Here is a 20,049-nt window from a genome sequence, read left to right as displayed (position 1 = left end):
AAGAAATGCAAAATGCAGAGTAACCAGGATATAAACCTTTATTCATCAGTGAAAGGTAACTCAAAAACAAACATAAAACTGGGATTCTTACACGAGAGAAACACTTCAACAGGCGTTTGTCATAGTCATCTGTGACTCTTCCTCCATATTGCACCTCAGCTAGCATGTATTGCACAGTTACCCATGACACATCATGCTGGAAAAAAACGAACAAACCACACACTGGTAAGTGAGGGCAGACGATGCGAACTCATTTTTCTTTTTTACACTGTCCCAGATGAATCCTCACCTTCTTGTAGCGACAGTCATCCAAGTGCTTTTCAACAAATTCAACACTTGCTGTGAAATCAGCTGAGTTGAACTCATAAGGTATGTTCCAACCCAATGGTCCGAACTTGCGTCGCTCCTTAAAAACAGAGGAATAAATAAATAAATAAATAAATTTAAAAATATGAAACCAAATCAATTTACATGGCTTCTCACCAGGTCCTCTAAAAGGTCCTGCTTGACAGCATTTTTGTCTTGGTTACACTGGCTCCCCAATGAAGTTTAGGGTTTAATTTATAAATACGGCGATCACTTTCAGAGCCTTTCACAGTCAGATGCCTTCTTATATCAGTGAATTACTTCAACCAAACATGTCTAGATCTCTGGTGTCACCTTATTAATGCTTGTTGGCTGTGCCTCGGTCCAGATTAAAGACAAAAGGTGATGTGATTATGGCCGCAGAGCTTTGGAACTCGCTTTCATTGAAACTAAGATCTCTGGACACTGTTGATATCTGTGCACGTTTGCTTTTATTTAGCATTATCTTTTAAAGTTTTTATTTTTAATTTGGTTTATATCAACTTCTGAAAATGTAAAAGACTTTGAGAATTTTGTTCTTGGAAGGCGCTATATAAATAAACCGTACTAACAAACAATCAGGATCAGAGTAACTGCAATTAAACTTTGACAGACTGGTGAAGGTTTTTAAATAACTGCAGTATAATTAATAAATTCAGATAGATTGCCAAAATGTTGCAATCAGTGTGTAATCTAGCTATATTCTTATGTCAAAATAGGTTACTGAGGGTCATTTTGTAGTTAAATTGTCATGCTGCAGACACTACATTAACTTTTGTGGGGATTTCCAGATGGTAATTAATGCCAAATTAAATTAATTAATTCATGTGAATTTCTGTATAACCTGATATCACCGCATTTTTTGCATGATTGCATGAAATTTCCAACTTCACCCAATTAAATTTAAAAAAACTGATGTAAGACTGTAGATCCCAAGCTGACTGCACACAGGCTCAATAATTCTGGTGTGGTTTTCAACCAGTTTTCCCCTAGTGTGCCTTTAGAATTCAGAGTGATGATTCTCACTTATCATAACACACACAATTAAGAATTCTCGAAGTCAGTGATCCTTACATTTGTATATTATTCTGGCCTGAATCATGTCAGGAGCTACACTGATTATCTTAACCTGGACAGTACCTGCACAGCAGTGTGGAGAAAGGCCACACTGTACAACAAGGGCTTCCACGTGGGCTGGTTGCATACTTCCAACTGCTCCCGTGAAATTCCTGCAAATGTTCGTTTCAAGCCAGCACGTATTCCCTGGGGTGGATCGTTAGTAAATTTGATGGAGGACTAGAGGTAAAGGGTTGAGAAATATTTGCTTTAAGCTTGTACACAGCATCGGGTCAAGATGGGAAGTAATAAATGAAGTGCTGCAGCATACAAAAGCTTTGTCAAATGTCACCTGTAAAAGTGTGATGGAGAATCGATTGTGTGGCTCTGTGGTGATCCACACTCTAAAAGTATTGTGCATGGTGTCTGCAGCTGTGATAGTTTCGAGCAGCTCATCCATAAACTCCAAGCCCAGGTGACAGTTTTGCAGTAACACCCAGCCTCCCTATACGTATCCAGGTACAGAGACCACAGATTAGGTGAAATACACAGCCATTATTAGGGTTATAGTACAATGTGATTGGATATCGTAAAGCTCTTCTTTAATGCTCTATCTGATAGAACATTACTCAACAAGCAGTATATCTGAGAGCAGACACAAACAGGTCAGCAAATTTGTGCATGAGCAGGGAGGGAGATGATTAGCAACTGGAAAACAAAAACTCATGTGCTAAAATGAAAGGATCATGCTCTTCATTGAATTGTATTCACACCTCTATCATTGATGTCTTAACAAGCTTCCTTGCATGCACCTCTTGTCCTTGTCCCATGGAAATTGCACTACATTCTGTAGGATGAAACAATGCAATGACAAATCATCTTCTAAGTTAAAACTGCAAATTAAAGGTTGTAGTGTAGTGTAGTGTTTTATGGTTTAGTCAAACTCACTAAGTTGAAGTTTCTTAGCTAGTGCTTCAATTTGCTCTGTGGGATCTGAGCCCATAGAAAGGAAGCAAATTAAAGGGGTGCGAGGGTCACTTTCCTCCCATGTGCTGTGAAGGTTCAAGATGACAGGCTCAGCAAACCTTATGCCCAAAGAATCTCCCACATATTTTACAGCCTGAGACAAGGTACGGTCAGGACACCAGGACCTGTGGGAAAAAAACCCAAACTTATATGGTTATTGTCTTGTGTATGTATGTGTGTTTAAAAACACAACCACATAAAAAGACCAGCAGGACAATCCAACCTTATCAACAAGAGTTTATGGAAAACATCAAGAGAGTTGTATCCATCTGGAATGACACCTTCTTCTGGTGCATCAAGACTGACCCAAGCTTTCCAATGTTTTCCACTTTGAGACACCTATAAAATATATCAATATTAACTCTGTAAGTACACAACAGCAGAAACCTCAAATTTATGATCTGTGGAAAGTAGCCTCACCTGCTTTACAATGTTTGTGAATTGTGGCAATTTGCTGAGCTCCACCAAGTTTAGCCATACCATATCCAAGATCCAACTGAATGGTTTTGAGGGGCAGGTCTTCAGGTCCAGAGCCGCTCCACCTATTTAGACATTTAATGAGCTCATCATGTTTTATAGCAATAACAGAAAGGTGCAAAATTACATTTCCTGGAAGTGCCGATGACCTCACCTTTAATAAGAACCTGAAATTTGTTGTGCTCTATTCTGTTATTCTGTATGTCAATCTTGAGGGCCAGCAAAAGGGTAAAGATGAACTTGTGGTTTTCATACAAGCCTCTGACGGTGTATCTGAACACCTCAAAAGTCAGATATTCAATGATGTTTTCAATTCGCTTCTGAGTTTTTGGGGACTTTTCAGACCTGCAAAAACAAATTCACAGTAAGAGTAAGTAGACTCTTACTTGCTTACTCTTACCTTACTGTTAGAGTAAGCCATACTTACTCTAATGTGAATTTTATCAAAGCCTTATGCTTCATACTTCATAAGAGACACACATTTTTCAGTATATAAACTGGTACTGGTGAAAACATACCTTTCCAGTGACAGGTCAAAGATTTTCAGGAACTGACTCAGGGACGTCTGGTACATGACATTAACCATGCTCATCTCTGTGATGAGGAAGTAAAGGATGCTGCCTCGAGAGGCAACAGGACGATATTCTGCTTGAGCTATATAGATCTTCACCTCTGCTTCTGCTGCAACGCTGAGCTTTGCACTAACTTCTGCTGCGGTTTGCTTAGTTGTAGTCAGAATGCCGATCATGGACTCGTCATCAACTAAAGAACCTTTAATCACACAGAAACAGCTTTTTTAATAGAGCAGTAAATAAAATACAAGTATGTCTTAGATGTTAACATACAGAAGAAACAGGGTTACCCTTAGTACTGCTGAGTTTGTACAGCAGGTTGTCTTCCAGCGCTTGCATTTTTCTCTTATTAGCAGTCACATCTTTAATTAGCTTTAGTCTTTCGGCTTCTAATTCCTATTAAATAAATAATTGTAAAATTTCTGTGTAACCAAATGCCCCATCAATATTACATGCGGGATACTGAAATAACTTTTCATCAAACACATTAAAAAAATGCACTGATTTTCACAATTCATTAGTACATTTTCTACCACTAACCAATGTGAGGGGAGACTGTTTTCCACTGACCTGTTTCTCTCTGAGGATAACACGGCCAAGCAGCTGGTTCTCTAGACCCTTCATGTTAACAGTGAAATCAATGATGGAAGTCTTGGCACTGACTTCTGGGGAATATGCTGGATTGGGCAGCTTGGTGGTTATATAGAGTTGGAAACCATCCATTACATTTACTTCTTTGTCTCCCACTTTGACCTAAACAAATCCGATTTATGAGACAGCATGGTTTAAAGAAGTAGACGTAAAGATTGTTGAATGTTAATGGTTTGATGTTTACCTTGAAACTTGTCCCAGATTTGACGAAGTTTTTCTCAAGGACATTGTCCAGCACAGGATCCAGATCCTCAGCTATATCTTCAATGAGCAGTGGATTTCCCAAAGAAAGAGAGTCTTCCAAATGATTACGAAAGAACTTGTGCTTCAGTGATGTGACCTGAAAAGACAAGACAGCTTGCCTCCATAAGATGCATAACTAAAACAACCAAGTTTGTTAAAAGTTTGTTGTAATCGACAAAGTACTTGGAGTGAATTGGCCATTTCTTTTTTCTTTATCCAAGCCTTTCCCTGAGTCTGAGGATCAATGAGGAGGGGATATCTTGTTGCTTTTGAGACAATGATACCATTCTGCACAGACAGGTCATCTCCAGGGAGTCCCTGAAGGTTCCACTCACTTATCTTAAACAAAAATAGGATGATAAAAGTCTTTAATAAGTCACAAATATCCTTTGAGATGCTAGTAGATATGCAGAATTAGATTTATTTTGTTCTTACAGTGGGAGGGTCCACTAGGGCAGAAATGATGTTGAGATTTTCTGTAAAAGGGATTTTATTACTCTTGAGCTCTGCCTCCCAGATGTCCTTCAGCAGGATGTCACGGAAACTCTGGTTGAACGGCCCGCAATAAGACAAGAAACCAGTGAGCTGCAGCACGTCACCCACCAGTCTGCCAAGAAGAACAGAAGCAACTTGCCTCATTATTATTCTACCCCAATCAATACACTGCAAAACTGCAAGCAAACATGCAGACATGAAAAACAATCCCTTCCTAATACAATATTTCAATATAAAATGTGATTTTCTTTGTAACCTACCTGTTTATCTGTGATTTAAATTCTTTGCTCTGCTCTGTCCAGCGAACTTTCTCTCCACTAAGTCCATCAATAAGTGCAGATGCAGCCTGCATTTTATTCTTGCATTTCTCAGCATCATCCAGCAGGTCCTAAAAAAGACAAAACCTTGAATGATCTACAATTTCAAATTCTACATAAAGGTTTATGCAATATTAATAACATTTATCAGGGTGTACTGCACCTGTTTTTCTTTCATAGCAGCATCACATTTGGCCTTGACTTTGTCAAACTCTGCTTGCTTCTCAGCAAGCTGAGCCTCTGCATTCATTAGTTCATTATTTGCAATTCTTAGTCGGTTTTCTTGAACAGCCAGGTTAGCCTGGAGAAAGATAAAAGACACTGAGATTCACAAAAAACATATGAGGCACAGAAGTTTCATTACACATACTAACTAATATAAAAAGGCTATGAGCTAGAAGCTAGGATTAAAAAATATTGACCTCTAAATTACAGACTCAAAGAGGCTGAAAGAAGAAAGCTTAACAATACAAGTACAACAGTCCCATGTCAGATCTACTTTGTAAACAAATTATGTCTCTCTGTCACATTGAGCATTAACATCACCTTAAGTGGCAGCACTTCTTTGTTGATCCCAAAGAATGTGGACATAGCCCGGGTCCATGCTAGCAGACCAGCTACATTACCACACACCTTCTTTGCATTTTCCATTGTGTAATCTTCCATATCAAAGTAAGGAAGTAGCAGTTCTACTGATTCCTCATTAATTTTGTCTTTCTGGAAATGTTGGAGGGACGTCATGAAACCAGCAGCACTCATAAGCTAAAAGAGGACACAAACATATGGCAAAGGTATCAAATAAAATAGCATTCAGTGATGTGCAACTCTCATAAACCTATATTTTATTCTCAGGAGACTACAGAAAACATCAGATGTTTAAAGTGAGAAACATACCATTTAAAAAATGAAAGATTCAGCACAAAGCCATGCTGTTGTGATAGAGGTATGAGGATGAGGATGCAGTGTCCATGTTTTCCAAAGATTTCCAAATTTTAATTCAACTGATTATAGAATAGTTTTCCACTTTTAAACAGGATTTAGCCCAGGGACGACAGCAATGTTACTGCATCATGTGCAGACTTGCAGGCATGGTGAACTGTTTTTAACTGACAGTACCTAATCCCTTGTGGTGTTTTCCATGACATAATCATGCCTGTTTTTAAACAAACTGTATCATATTGATTTTTAGACTTGCCCTCTGCACACAGATTTCTCAAGATCTTCATAATCGTGCAATAATATTATGTACTGTAGATGATGAGCTATTCAGTCTATCTATATTGAGGAACACTGCTGTCAAATCATCTAATTGATTTGTTACCAAGTAAGCTAATTAAGCTAATTGGTTGCAAAATGTTTCTCCTAATATTTAAATATTAGGCCTTAAATATTTTGCTGGAAAATAACTCCATTTAGTGAGTTTTTATAAGAAACGTTTTTGTTACCTTCAGTGCTTCTGCCCACGATGGCTTAAGACACTGTCGTTCAGGATCAATGGAGACAGAGTCTAACTTCTTTTGAAACAAGAGAAGGCAGGAGTCCATGATCCGCATAATCAGATGTGGCGGCTTGGCTAATTTTCTCACAGTGGCAATATCAGTTGGCTTTATGGTCTGTAAAACATTTAAAATATATGTACTGTGTACATACAGTATATATGAGAGAAGTACTTGTGTATGTAAAAAGTAATCACAGAGGTCTCACATTCAGTGCGGCTTTAGCCTCTTCTAAAGCTGGTTTAGCAGCCTCTAGTTTAGCTTCAGCAACAATCTTCTCCTTTCCAATCCCCTCCACAATTGTCTGGGCTTTATCCTTCACAACTTGGACCTCATTCTTTACAATTGTAGCAGCTTCAGCACTGACTGTTACCTCTGCCAACACCTATGTAAACGTAAAACAAGAGTTATAAAATGTGTAAAATATATACATAATACACATAACATTATGTCTATAAGTTGTGCATTTTGGGAGGGGGGGTCACAGGAACCACTATGTATTATTTACCTTGTCAGCTTTGAGAGATGCTACAGCAAGCTCTTTTTCCTTTACTTTCAGTTCTTCGGATAGCTGAGCCACAGACTCACTAGCCTCTTTTAGTTTCTCCAACCCTGGAAAACAATAACAATTTGAAAACCCCTTTTACCTGAATAATCTTTGCAAAGTAATCCATACATGCCATCTACAGATTTCCTATTGAACTTTCTTACCAACATTCATGCGTTCTGATAGTATGTTGATGCTGTTATACTTTTCAGTGTACAACGTTTTGTAACCATTTACAAAAGAGAGGTAGGATTTAGGGGTAACGTGAGTTCGTCTTCGGAATCTAAAAGATAATAGATACAATGCTGCATTGATGTAAAATATAAATTATATACAAATAAAAGAAAAATTTAAATTACATACATGAATATAAAATCATTTAAATGTATATAAAAATATCTTCTGTGTTTTCTACCTCTCAAAGTAGCTTTCACATGTGACAGATACTTTGTCATGGTATGTTCCCATAGCCGTCACCACAGACGCTTTGACTTCAGCAGAACAAACCATATTAAACTCAGACAAGAAATAATTGGATACAGCCACCAAAGCCTCATTTGGCCAAGGGGTGAACCAGTCCATCGTGCAGCCAGAAATCAACCCTGGAAACTTCAGAGACCGGGAGCGAAACTTCGGTCCCACCTGTCAAGGTTGTGAGACAAAATGTGCTTCACCACAGACTCATACAAATATGTCTTTGTGTGTCTTTAATGTAATATTATAAACAATACAGGTGAACAAACAATACAAAGTCCCAACATCTGAGTCACTGCTTTTGTGAAACAAGCATACAAATCTTTGACGTACCGGTGAGAAGCAAAGAACAACATGGAGATTCTTTCTTGACCGTGAAATAAAATACTCGTAAAGGTTGTCAAAAGTTGGTGGAATACGAGGAAACTCCTTTTTCATCACAGGTATTAGCTTCTGGGTGATCTCTTGGATCTCATCTTTAGCAAAAAGATTGGAAACCTGCAAACAGTCAATTCACTATGAAGTCATCTGGACCAAATATGGCCACAAACGTGGCAGTTTTTAATTACATGGTCTAAATTTTGACTTTCAGCTTGGATCAAAGTGGATTTTTGTGGATTTAAATATATCTGAATTTTTTTAAAGATCCCCACCTCTCCAGATGAAAGAACATTGTTGAGGTACTCAAGGAAGGCCTCATTCTTGATATCATTATCAGTAAAGATAAAGGTGATGCCTTTGCCTTCAGCCCCAGCTGTCCTATACAGCACTTTCAGGTCATCCAGGAAATTGGTCATGTTGTATGTTCTAAGAAGAAGACAAACACTATAAATTCTGCTAATTAGCTAAACCCCAGATGATGCACATGTGTTTACATGCCATAACATGCCAGGTGCAACCATGTGTTTTCATCATGCTTTTGACCCTCAATCTATGGCTTGTGGATCCCTGGGGCTCCAGGGGACCCAGTTTAAGAGCCACTGGTATAAGGTCCTTACCTTATAATATAAGCAGCTTGAGGTAACTGTTGTGAATTGGCACCATATTGATAATATTAAATTGAGCTGAACTGAAGTTTTAGTTTTTCTGTTCTTACCTGGTCAATGTGATCTGGAAGACGTGGTATCCAGCTATGAATGAGGCTAGCCGCGTAAGGCTCTGTTTACCTGATCCTCCGACACCCACAAGCAGGGCATTTCCTTGGTCAGTTCGAATTATTCGTGAGATCTAAAGCATTGGAAATCTTCAATAAATCAGCATTAATTGTAGCCAGATATAAAGGAAATGTATTCGTTGGGCTTGTAGTCTGACCTTGACGAGATGAGTCATTGCATCTGTGAAGAAAACCAGATCCAGAGTCGAGCCTCTTATGATCTCATTGTGTTGAGTCTGATACATCATTAGTTTCTCTGATAAGAACTTGAAATTTGGCACCTGAAAAAGTGAGCGTTTTCTTTCTGATTAGTATGACAGCTTTCTATATCAATGTTCAACTGTATCAATATTGTACTGTGGCTATAAATACAAATCTTTTACCAGTTCATAAATTTTAGGGGCATCAAAACACGCATCCTCCCCTTCTTCTCCAGTTGGCTCAGGTGCATCGCGGAGAAAGTCCACAAAGTATGGCTCAGGATGAAGTTTTGGGACAAGGCTAGGCTCAACATGCTCTTGGATCACCCGGGATACACCCTTCTCAAACCACTCTCTGTCCTCTGAGCAAATAAACCTACAGCAAAATGATGTTCCAATTTTAGCATCTTTGTTCTGCTTATAAAGTGATTTGATGGATGTGAGAACTTTACCTGTCAGCAATCACCCTTGCACATTCACTCTTGAAAAGAGCCAAGAGGGTAGGTATATCATGACACTCCTCTGCCTTGATGTTTAACATCCCTTGCCAGATCCGAGACAAATCTCTCAAATTGAAAATGTAGTGGAACTTGGATGGTGTGGGAAGCATTTTTACCTTCAATGTGAAATCATCGAATAAGATGTCTTTATTAATACATCCACTTTTATAATCTGTTCACATCATCTTTTAAGTAGTTACCTTTGTCCACTGCCATAAAATCCTCCCAGCAGATACAAGATGCTTAACCATATCTGAAATGCTCTGCTTGAATTTTCTGCATTCATGGAAGTAACCACCACTAATTATACCTGCAAAAAAATTGCATCAAAATAATCTATTTGTTGATACAACTAGTAATGAGGGGAAACAAATTTTGAGGTACTTACCAAAGATCTTATCAATTGAAGTATTTGATGGCAGAGTACAGTTAAAGACAGTAAACTGCCTCTTGAGTCTTTGAGGGATGTCATTTCTCCCACCACCAGGGTGAATCATGGCAGCAAGTATCTGCACATCTTCAATAGTGGAGAAGTCTCCTGGTTTGTCCAGACTGTACATGCCACTCATTTCCATCATCTGTCGAACTATCTCATTGGTGATCTGGTTTGGAAAGTTATATAAAGGAGTTATGCCTGAATTACTGTTCAGTGGAAAATCTACACCGTAACCTTCCACATAACCTGACATGCACCTTCTAAAAATGCATTTATGCATTTACGTGTTTTTGGTTATGTCCTAAGTTATGATGTAGATTTCCCAGAGAAGTCTAAATCAAACTTTACTAAGACTGGAAGCAACATGAAATAGTAAACAGTATATTTGCTGTTTTGTGTATTTTGTAAAATAAATATATTATATACATATATATATAAATACCTGATCTCCCCATTCATTGACAACTGGCATGTTTATATCATCAATAAAGACTGTCATCCTGCGTCCTCCTGGGGGTCCATAGGTGCTGCCAATTCTTTTCTCAATGTAACTTTCCACTGTTCGCTGTATATGTATGTATATAAAAAAGCTTTTACTAACAAAAAGCCATATAGAATTTGATAAAGATAAATATAAAGAACATTTTATAGGTTACATTTTACCTGAAACATTAGGGGTTCTGTTGCAGATGAGAAGTTCAGCGTCTTTGATAGGTCTGTCTCAGGATCATATTTTTTTGTGTAGCTTTTTATCATCACAGTTTTAGCAGTTCCTTGTTCTCCAATGAGCAGCACAGCCTATTTATACACAAAATTTAACTGTAACAGAAGTACATACCAAGGATAAACATATGCTCTTTTATTTAATATTCATATTTTAAAGGAGACCTTGTGTTGTTTAGCAATGGTATCCAGCAAGAAAGAAGTTCTTGTGTTATCCACATTGGGAACAAGAATAGAAGTGTAGTCAGGCAAATGGTCAGTTGGATAGATATAATCACCCACATGGTTGTTCCAATGACACCAATCACCTGAAATAAAAGATGAAGCTCTTATAGTAATTACATTTCAAAATGCAAAAGACAGCATAGGGGGTTTATGTATTGTATAAAATGTTTTTACCATTTGTGCCAATCATGTACTCAAACATAGTTTCCCCTGGCCGTGTTGGAGGAACATCAATATTGCTTTCATGACCTCTGATGTAAGTCTCTAGTTTGTCTCTATCATCTAACTCCAAAATGGCTCCAAGGCTCCACATCAGACAGAAGGCAAAGAGACGCTCAAGGTGTTTGCTACCAGCAAAGCCTCCTGTCTCCTTGGTTGGGAGGAGGCCTTCCAGCAGATTCACAGACTGAAGGTGGAACATAATGAGACAATTCAATATTTCTAATTAATTTAGAAGCATCATCAATTTCTTCTCATTTGTCAGAATACATACCTGCATTACATAGTTACACTCCAAAAGCTCCATTTTGGGTTTAAGGTTCTGCTTCATATACAAGTAAGCATCCTCAAATATCTTGTCATATAAACTTAAAATACTTTCTGCCTCCTTTGCATTGCGCTTGTTAGCCCATCCCTAAAACATAAAGGCCACATTCCATCTGAATACAGTATTGTAACAGCAGCACTGATTCTTTTCTCCAAACAGTTTTTGAATGGAAAATTTCAAAAAACAAGCCTACCCTGAGTATGGGTTTCCAACTGAGAGCTGATGAGCTCATGAAGACCATACCCACCCGGGACACTGTAGCAGGGGAGGCATTATCCATGTTGTGCACCTCAAACACCAACTTGCAACATGGTGACATTGTGATGCGGTCACCATTAGCCAAGGTCAGTGTTTTGTTATCATCCAACACAGAATTAAGATTCTCAATCCATATGGCGTCGACAGGACCATCAAGCACAATCCATATGAACTCCCCTGAAGTGTTCACATTTTAAAGAAATGAAAAATTATATATATATATATCTGTGTGTGTGTGCGAATATTCATTAAATATTGTATCATAAACCTTTCTTAGCTTTGAGTGTCCTCCTCCATAGTGTGGAAAATATCCCATCTGTCCAATCATTGGTGGCTGCATCAAGACGGCCAAACATCTGCGCAGCAGTGATTGCTTTGGGGTTCATGCGCATCTCCCTATGCAGGTATCCACATTCAGTCATAGCTCGCATGAGAATGTTGATGACTGTGGTCTTCCCAGCTCCACTTGGTCCTAAAGTCATCAGCCCATGGCGCACTCGTGAAGTCTCATAAAGCTGATAGTGATGTATCAGTAAGAAAGAGTTATTTCCAAACAAAATCCAAATAACAACAGCAGATGAACATGCAGATGGTACCTGAACAAGCTTGAGATTCCAGGGAGGATGGTTGATTATACCGGCTGACTGCACTTGATGGGCAACAGCTGCCTGAAGTTCAGCATATGTGCTACTATCCAGCTGGATACCAGGGAACAGGTCATTGATGAGACTGAGGAAAAGTGACTCATCCTCATCCACCTGAAACACATGCACATTACATATATGTATATATATATATATATATATATATATATATATATATATATATATATATATATATATATATATATATATATATATATATATATATATATATATATATACATATATACATATATATATATATATATATATATATACATACACACACACACATTACTGTCAAATATTTGACTGCTGTCCTTTAGCACTAGGTTTGTGTCATACCAGTTTAGACAGATTCATGTCACGCAGCACTCTCATGACAATGCTGGACTCTGTGTCATCAGGCCGTGCTCTTTTAGCAGCCCCAAGTGTTCGTAACACGGACAGGATGTTCCTCAGGCCAAAGTCATAGTGGACCTAACAAAGCAAGAGCTTAGCTTTAGAGGGTTAATAATTGCTTATTATAGGAACTAAACTGGCCACAGGATTATTACCTGTTTTGTAAGTTGTTCTTCACACAGTTTATAAAGAACAAAAAACTTCTGGGCTAAGATGATGTTTTCATTGAATCCACAACTGGCTAGCTTAACTCTCATGATGATCTGTCAAAGGCAATAGTGAAAACGAATTAGAACTTAAACAAAACAGACAATATTTCTCCCTAGAAAAACTAATCTTTACCCACCTGTCTGTCTGGCACCATCATAGAAACCGTCCTGAATTGCACTTTTAAATTTTCAGGAAGTTCCTGACGACCGGCATATCCGGGATTCTATGTATTGAGTGACAACATGTTTTATTATATTCATACTAAACATCTGCTGCCTAGTAAACATATAAATCCTGTATCTTACCATAGTGATAAACAGGCCAAACTCTGGATTCAGATCCACAGTGTCTCCATCAGTAAAAATAAATGTGCTCTTCTGGTTCTTGCGTGCCGTCAGAACTATGTAGATCTGCTGAGCAGCAACAGAGAGCACTGGCAGGTCGATTCTGTTGAACTCATCAAAACAACCCCAGGACCCTGACTGCGCGAGGCCTGAAAAAGAATGAACAATTTACCAAATGTGCATATTTTTGGAATGTGAAAAGCAGCTGGGAAATCTGAGTAACAGAACATGCAAACACAACTGAAGACCCTCGTAGATTTGAACCTAGAACCAAAATCTTTCTATGAGCAGCATAAGATAAAATGAAATCTGAGTGTTTTGCTCATTAATCCAGGTAAGGAAATCCCAGAAAGTTGATTCGGCTCACCTGGATGTCAAGACTGAAGAAGTCACTTGGGTGAGAGATGAAATGTTTCTCCCACTGAAAATGCTACACAATACATTTTCTAAGATATCTGATAATTTGATTAATTACTTAGGATACCTTTATAAATCCTTCCAAGTCCTCTGAAGTCCATCTGGTCAGAGCAGTTGAACACTACAACATACTTGCCAAGACAGCGACCCATGTCTTTGGTAGTTTCAGTTTTCCCAGTTCCAGCCGGTCCTGCAGGGGCTCCTCCCATACTCATACCTAGAGCTTGGGCTAGTGTGATGTAGCACCTAGGTAAACAAGAAGGGGTTAATGAATGTACCTTAGTACTTAAATCTATATAAAAAGTAATTAACAAAATCTCATTATTTACTTGCCTGTCTGTCAGTGGAGTGATGACCAGACGATCAGTACAGCCTAGAAACTCATTCTGATAAATGAAGTCAACATTAGTAATAGACACAATGACCTTATCCAGGTAGCCCCTGAAGTAAAACCTGCTCTGCTTCAGCCATTCGAAGTCGCCTACAGATTTTATACGCTTTTTCACCTGAGGAAAAAGCAGGACATGAAGAGGAATGGTTGACCATAACAGTTTAATAATAAAAAGTTATCTGTGATAGTAGATATGGACAAGTAGCATTTATCCAAAAATAAAAAAATAACAAAAAACTCACTAGGTCATTAAATATATCAGTCTGGTGCACATGAATTGTGACAAGTGTCTCATATTTGACTCTGTCAAATTTGCTGAGGTCATAGGTTGTTTGCTTGATGAGTGTAGTGAGCAGACTCAGTAATTTCTTTTGGGTAAGAGACATGATGTGCTTGTCATCTTCTGTATGGTGCAGGGCCTTCTCTGCATCTCTTGTCCAAATCATTTGGATTCCCAGCAAGCCCACCTAAAAAGTACGAATCAAACAATACACGAAAAGATGCGTCATGTATAGTACATACAGGTAAAGTGGTAGAAATATGATGCTACATGAAAGGTACTACTGTCAAAGATATCCATACTTGTTATTTTACAAACGTTGGAAAAAGAATGAAAAAGAACCATGAGATCTGTTAAGCTGCCTCTGCCACTGATAAAGGCAAGAAGGAAATGTGACATGAAAACAAACAGTCATGTTGCTGGATAGTTTAATCTTAGTAACGAGAGAGTAACGTCTCAAATCTTTAAAATCTTGAATCCCTTTAAACACTACTAAATGGCGGTTGGTATTACAGATGGAAGAAAAAAAAATCTCTGTTACACTTAAATGAACAAAATATTTTAAAAACTCATGAAAAAGATTTTACTAACAGCCACAATTCAGTCTTCCTACCTGTGCTTGAAATCTGTTGAGAAAAGCAAGAAGATCAAACTCCTCATCGTCTATCTCTAGATCTGCAGCTCTGATAACAGAGTGCAGTGAAGCCTGTTGTTGCACCAAAAGCTTCCTAAGCCAGATCTCAACTTCTCCCTGAGCCATTACAGGACTCTCTAGCTGAAAACACAGAAACACATTTGCTATGTTGTACCACACCTGTGATAAAAATTGGAAAAATATTTGCTGACAGCCTCAATTGAACCTTATTCTTTTTGAATATCTATTTATTGTACCCTACACTTGTCTGTAGAAAATAGCAATCTGATATAAATTTAACTTTAATTTGAATTTGACTCTGTTGACCGCTTGCAAAAGTTATTTGCACTAAACGTAACAAATGCAATTCAACATATAGTTGTATTATAGCTCTAAACTGAAAATGCAAATAGCATTAAATACCGGCAGTTTTTCCCCTTCTTGTGAAATAACAGCTATGATCTTGTCATATTCTGTTGTGTGAAACTCAGCTTCTTTTACGTTGTCAAACACTCCAAGAAGATGTGCCTGAAAAACAAATGCATCTACAATTATTTTTGCTATTTTACCCAAAATCAAAAACCCAAAAGAAAAAAAAGAGAGAGAAAAAAATAAACAAAACCCAAGAAATCAGATTTCAATACACAAACCATTTTCTTAATATTTCTATCCTGATCGTCTCATTCTTTGCCCATGAAAACTCCAAATTTAAATTGTATTTCTTATTTGCTAAGATGAGTTTTTAACATATCTACGCAGACAAACAAATTAGGCCTTTTGCAGTAGCAGTATAATTACATTGTTTTATACTTTTTATTTAAATTTAAGTTTCTTACAGTGGCAGTGAATGTTCTGACCTGAATTGTGTGAGAATCACTGGCTTGTCCAAGGATTTCCAAAAGGGCAGGATCAGACACAAAGAAGAACCGTGGAAACAAGAGTCTCTTTTTCTCAAGATACCTGTGAAACAAGATCATATCATCTGCAGTGTACACATTGAACACAGAAGTATTGTTATAATTATGGGGCCCATTTATTCAATGCTTTTCTTTTTGTTGCAAAGCATCTGTGGGTGACAAAAGGACAAAAAGGGGTAGAAAAGGAGTAATTATACTGCATAAAAAGTGCTTGAGTAAAAAGCGAATTAACTAAATAGTTAAATAATGTCATGTAAATTTTTTTAAAGACTGAACTACTTTTCTGCTTTTCTTTTTACCCTCCACTGTTGCAACCAACAGAAAGACGCAAACTAAAACAAGGATGGTGCCAAAAAAATTACCCTGCAAGAGATTTCTGACAGAGCTCTAGTTGTTTCTGAAGATCTGGAAGCTTTTCTCGCAGAGAGGGATCACCTACACAGCACTCCACAGCATTTGGGACCTTTTGTGCTCGCCGCATGATTTCAGTCCAAGACTTGTCAATATTCTGAAATTGATTTGCTTCCTGCAAATGGAAACATTTTTATGTTAGCATTTACTTAAGGATGCTTTCAAAATTGTTATTTTCAGGCCACAGGGCAGAATTAATGAACTGTACCTGTGGCAGATCTTTGGCAATATCGCCCCCAACAAACACAGCCTCCAAATAGACCCACAAGTTTTGCACTATAACCCACTGTTCAATGACCTCAGATGATGTTGAAAGCTTGAAGACCCAATCTTGGATCTCTGCTTTGTGGAAGGTACTGTACCTGTACAAAGCAGACAAAGCTTGTTAAGTTCTTTAAGACATTGCAGAAATGGGAATATGTGTGGATATTTCACATCTTGAATGATTACACCCAAACTAATCTTTGTCACTACTAATGTTTCTGGGCTGAATGATTTGTTACAGTTAGGTAGGTCTTGCAGTCTTGCCCTTTTATTACTCCAAAGTATTAAAGTTTCTTGGAGATCAAGTTTATAAAATCTGTTACAAAATTATAAGCCGGGGTTTATTCTTTTCTACCTGTTGCTCAGCAGTGAACCTAGCACCATCAAACTGTCCTCCAAGTTGGTGAGAATCTCGGATGTTTCTGCTCCTTTCAGCATCAGTTCTCCTCTACTCTTAAATGTCATCAAGCTCAGGGTCTGAGCAGACCACAGCTCTTTTACTTGTGATAATTTGGCCTCAATATCCTTCTCCTTTACAGCTGATATGCAAATGTCCTACAAATACAAAAAGCCAAACTTGGGATGGTGCATACACATGAGCAAATCAAATCTATAAAAAAAATCTTGAAATCGAAGTATATTATAAATGTCAAATCTGCCAGCACACCTCAATGTCGTCCTTGTACGTCAACAAAGGCGCCTCCATGATGTTCTCAAGTGTAAACGTACTGGACTCCACCTCAAAATGGTGTCCAGTCACTTGTGCAATACGGTCCCAGTGTCTCCGTTTCATAGACTTGTTTGCCATCATTTCAAGAAGAGGACACGAATCATTAAAATCATCAATGGTCTTTTTTAGATCAAGAAAGGCTTGCCAGTCCTTTAGTGCTTTGGGTAGCTTCCGACACCTATAAAAATTGGATAATAAACTTTTGTTAAAATGACTACTCTTAAAAAAACATTCACTACACAACAAATTTTTAGGTCTGTAAGTTATAATAACAGATATACTCAACCTGTTCTGAAAATCCAGAAGTTCGCCATTGATCTTTTCAATATCCACTTGTATCCATCGTATCTTATAGTACCCACTAATCTTGTTCATCACTGCATCATACAGGCCATAGAGTTTTTGAAGCAGATCAAGCTCTTTTCTAAAGGAAGCATTAGGAAGCATAATATTTGAATATATTTTATAATGTGATAGATGTTAACACTTAGCATAGTATTAATAGAGATGCAAAAGTTATTCTAGCACAGAACAAGGTTTGATTTTTTTGCTGATGTACTTTTTCTTGTGTAGACAGTTGTATTCTGTAACTGGTAAGCCAAGAAGCTGCTGTCCAGAAGTATATGTGGTGAAGTTTCTCCAAAGCTCTTCAAATCTAGCCTGCAAACAAAACATACAATTAAATCTCGCAAGACTGTTTGTTAAATATGATTTTGATGTTTTCTTGCCCTATCAGCTCTCTCTTATCTAGTAATCATTTACCTCTAACTTATGTGAATGATTATAGATTTTCACACACTGAAAGAATTGAAACTGTCACCTGATAGATCTGAAGCCTGCGGCTGGCTTCTTGTGGAGCTAATCCTACAACCAAAGGGCCTTCCTGAAAAACAAGACATAAAATGAAGAATAGGTTAATATGAATACATTGATTTATTGAAAACCACCCGCACACAGTTTTTAAGATTACTCACAGAATCAAACTGTTCCATATAAGTGTCAACATCTTTTTGGAAGATAGCCACGCTCACGAGAAGGTCTTGTTTGAACTTGGGTTGCATACGAACAAGCTCATATTGCACCGATCTCTGCACAAGTCAATATCAAAAATAAAATCAAGATCACAGCTTATCACATTTACAACACACAAGATCACATTTATTTAAAAAAAAGTCATCAAACAAAATAGGCATTAATGTCATGATAATACTTACAGCTTTAGACTGCAGCATTGTGAATGAGTCTCTCAGACTGTACACTTCTTCTACTTCTCTTTTGGTCTCTTCTGCTTCATATTTTGTCAAAATTTCATATGCTTCCTGTAAATACATTCTTATATTTAAATGTTCAACATTTAGCTCACTCTGAACACGCAGGCCTCTCATTTATAACTAACAGTAGTAACAGTAGATAGTTAGGTACAATTAAAATTACATCCTCAAAATGTCTTTCACTAAAAATTTCTGGGCTTTATTTAATGTTGTTACTGGTACTCTGCAGCAGTTCATATCACTTTGTTTATTGTGTAGTGCTATTGCCAGTCCTTTGAAATATCTGCAGTTACACAATACACTTAAGAAACTGATACCTCAATGGAAATCAGTGTCATGTCAGTCTGTATTTCAGCTTCTCGAAGCGTAGACAGGGCCCCCATAGTACAGCGTACATCTTCCAGATTAGCCACAGGATGTGATAGCTGTATAAGGTAGTTGTTCAAATGTATGTGTGTGTCAGTCATTTTCTTCTTGTACCTCTCCTTCAGGTATTTGCAAATTAGTTTCTTCCAGGCTTTTGTCTCATCTGTTAGGGCCTTTTTCAGTGAACCTGTATATAAAGGAACTTAGCATTAGTCCTCCAGTTCTCAAACTAATAACCACCTACATGTGACATGTGTAATAAAACACACTAAATATCCAATTATCCAGTGGTAGCAGAATGGAATTCAATCCTGGTCCTCACAAATAAAAATTACCTGTTGTTAAATGAACAGATTCAAAAGCAATAACAGGCTTGATAGCTTGAATTTCTTGCTCAACTGAGTCATAGTGTTCGATTTCAGATGTAATGTGGATCAAGGATGGTTTGCTTGCCATGAATTCCTTTGTAGAAATTAAGAGAAGGGATATGATAATGATATAACTATATGAAAGCAACAAGGAACATGTCATGGTGAAAGAAAATCAAAGACAACTAACTTTGACTTTAGCGTTTTTGTCCTCTTCCCAGATCGCTCTGAAAGTATTGAACTGTTTCAGAACATTGGCTGCTCGTCCCTTCTGAGAGTTGATTGCTGTTTTCAGAATGCCCACGAGTTTTTTGATGTCCTTGTGTTCCACAACAAAGTTAAATAAATGATCTCTTTCTGCAGAAACACAAATAAACAGTCAAAAGTACAACCAACGATTGTGCTAACAGCTAGCAGCTGACAGTTTCATTCAAAGTTTAACATTTACTTTTGTAAATGTTATTTTATGGGTGTGTGAGCCCATAAATTCAGCAGGAAAGTATAAAGGGAAACAGACTTCTACTGGACCAGAAGTCCATTTGCAACCACAACTATCACCATCTAGTGGCCTTCAGATAGAATGCAAGTTAGAGGCACCTCTGAAAGGTACTACCTTCATGTCTTACACAGTCCCCACAATAAGCTTAATATTTACAATCTTC

At 37.7% G+C, this 20,049-nt stretch overlaps 1 protein-coding gene across 1 annotated transcript in view; it reads right to left on the bottom strand.

Moving 5' to 3' along the window:
* The window catches only part of LOC146613177 (dynein axonemal heavy chain 8-like), a 34,001-nt gene that overhangs the window by 1,998 nt on the left and 11,954 nt on the right, over positions 1 to 20,049 (bottom strand). The window contains exons 24-84 of the mRNA XM_085377747.1: positions 19,578 to 19,738; positions 19,355 to 19,481; positions 18,971 to 19,206; positions 18,597 to 18,701; positions 18,357 to 18,470; positions 18,203 to 18,265; positions 17,942 to 18,042; positions 17,669 to 17,806; positions 17,320 to 17,560; positions 17,008 to 17,207; positions 16,597 to 16,750; positions 16,340 to 16,503; positions 15,918 to 16,020; positions 15,484 to 15,588; positions 15,040 to 15,201; positions 14,389 to 14,613; positions 14,089 to 14,261; positions 13,823 to 14,001; positions 13,300 to 13,487; positions 13,131 to 13,217; positions 12,940 to 13,047; positions 12,728 to 12,862; positions 12,338 to 12,499; positions 12,010 to 12,256; positions 11,677 to 11,918; positions 11,430 to 11,570; positions 11,111 to 11,342; positions 10,877 to 11,019; positions 10,652 to 10,786; positions 10,431 to 10,553; positions 9,941 to 10,154; positions 9,753 to 9,862; positions 9,505 to 9,668; positions 9,236 to 9,428; positions 9,011 to 9,133; positions 8,796 to 8,926; positions 8,353 to 8,506; positions 8,033 to 8,197; positions 7,641 to 7,867; positions 7,390 to 7,508; positions 7,187 to 7,290; positions 6,887 to 7,063; positions 6,628 to 6,795; positions 5,729 to 5,944; positions 5,346 to 5,483; positions 5,126 to 5,253; positions 4,806 to 4,977; positions 4,554 to 4,709; positions 4,312 to 4,467; positions 4,047 to 4,229; positions 3,767 to 3,872; positions 3,423 to 3,675; positions 3,059 to 3,249; positions 2,848 to 2,969; positions 2,651 to 2,766; positions 2,350 to 2,552; positions 2,175 to 2,248; positions 1,754 to 1,906; positions 1,486 to 1,641; positions 290 to 406; positions 92 to 196 (exon numbers count right to left, since the gene is read on the bottom strand). Of these exons, the coding sequence (XP_085233873.1) occupies positions 92 to 196; positions 290 to 406; positions 1,486 to 1,641; positions 1,754 to 1,906; positions 2,175 to 2,248; positions 2,350 to 2,552; positions 2,651 to 2,766; positions 2,848 to 2,969; positions 3,059 to 3,249; positions 3,423 to 3,675; positions 3,767 to 3,872; positions 4,047 to 4,229; positions 4,312 to 4,467; positions 4,554 to 4,709; positions 4,806 to 4,977; positions 5,126 to 5,253; positions 5,346 to 5,483; positions 5,729 to 5,944; positions 6,628 to 6,795; positions 6,887 to 7,063; positions 7,187 to 7,290; positions 7,390 to 7,508; positions 7,641 to 7,867; positions 8,033 to 8,197; positions 8,353 to 8,506; positions 8,796 to 8,926; positions 9,011 to 9,133; positions 9,236 to 9,428; positions 9,505 to 9,668; positions 9,753 to 9,862; positions 9,941 to 10,154; positions 10,431 to 10,553; positions 10,652 to 10,786; positions 10,877 to 11,019; positions 11,111 to 11,342; positions 11,430 to 11,570; positions 11,677 to 11,918; positions 12,010 to 12,256; positions 12,338 to 12,499; positions 12,728 to 12,862; positions 12,940 to 13,047; positions 13,131 to 13,217; positions 13,300 to 13,487; positions 13,823 to 14,001; positions 14,089 to 14,261; positions 14,389 to 14,613; positions 15,040 to 15,201; positions 15,484 to 15,588; positions 15,918 to 16,020; positions 16,340 to 16,503; positions 16,597 to 16,750; positions 17,008 to 17,207; positions 17,320 to 17,560; positions 17,669 to 17,806; positions 17,942 to 18,042; positions 18,203 to 18,265; positions 18,357 to 18,470; positions 18,597 to 18,701; positions 18,971 to 19,206; positions 19,355 to 19,481; positions 19,578 to 19,738 (9,488 nt within the window). The remainder of the gene's footprint in view (positions 1 to 91; positions 197 to 289; positions 407 to 1,485; positions 1,642 to 1,753; positions 1,907 to 2,174; positions 2,249 to 2,349; positions 2,553 to 2,650; positions 2,767 to 2,847; positions 2,970 to 3,058; positions 3,250 to 3,422; positions 3,676 to 3,766; positions 3,873 to 4,046; positions 4,230 to 4,311; positions 4,468 to 4,553; positions 4,710 to 4,805; positions 4,978 to 5,125; positions 5,254 to 5,345; positions 5,484 to 5,728; positions 5,945 to 6,627; positions 6,796 to 6,886; positions 7,064 to 7,186; positions 7,291 to 7,389; positions 7,509 to 7,640; positions 7,868 to 8,032; positions 8,198 to 8,352; positions 8,507 to 8,795; positions 8,927 to 9,010; positions 9,134 to 9,235; positions 9,429 to 9,504; positions 9,669 to 9,752; positions 9,863 to 9,940; positions 10,155 to 10,430; positions 10,554 to 10,651; positions 10,787 to 10,876; positions 11,020 to 11,110; positions 11,343 to 11,429; positions 11,571 to 11,676; positions 11,919 to 12,009; positions 12,257 to 12,337; positions 12,500 to 12,727; positions 12,863 to 12,939; positions 13,048 to 13,130; positions 13,218 to 13,299; positions 13,488 to 13,822; positions 14,002 to 14,088; positions 14,262 to 14,388; positions 14,614 to 15,039; positions 15,202 to 15,483; positions 15,589 to 15,917; positions 16,021 to 16,339; positions 16,504 to 16,596; positions 16,751 to 17,007; positions 17,208 to 17,319; positions 17,561 to 17,668; positions 17,807 to 17,941; positions 18,043 to 18,202; positions 18,266 to 18,356; positions 18,471 to 18,596; positions 18,702 to 18,970; positions 19,207 to 19,354; positions 19,482 to 19,577; positions 19,739 to 20,049) is intronic.

This window comes from Diplotaxodon limnothrissa, linkage group LG18 (genome assembly GCF_057381915.1).
Source record: "Diplotaxodon limnothrissa isolate DT_005_m linkage group LG18, D_limnothrissa_male_GT1.1, whole genome shotgun sequence".
Classification (NCBI taxonomy): domain Eukaryota; kingdom Metazoa; phylum Chordata; class Actinopteri; order Cichliformes; family Cichlidae; genus Diplotaxodon; species Diplotaxodon limnothrissa.
Note: the sequence above shows the minus strand (reverse complement) of the source record. Positions and strands in the feature narration are given on the sequence as shown.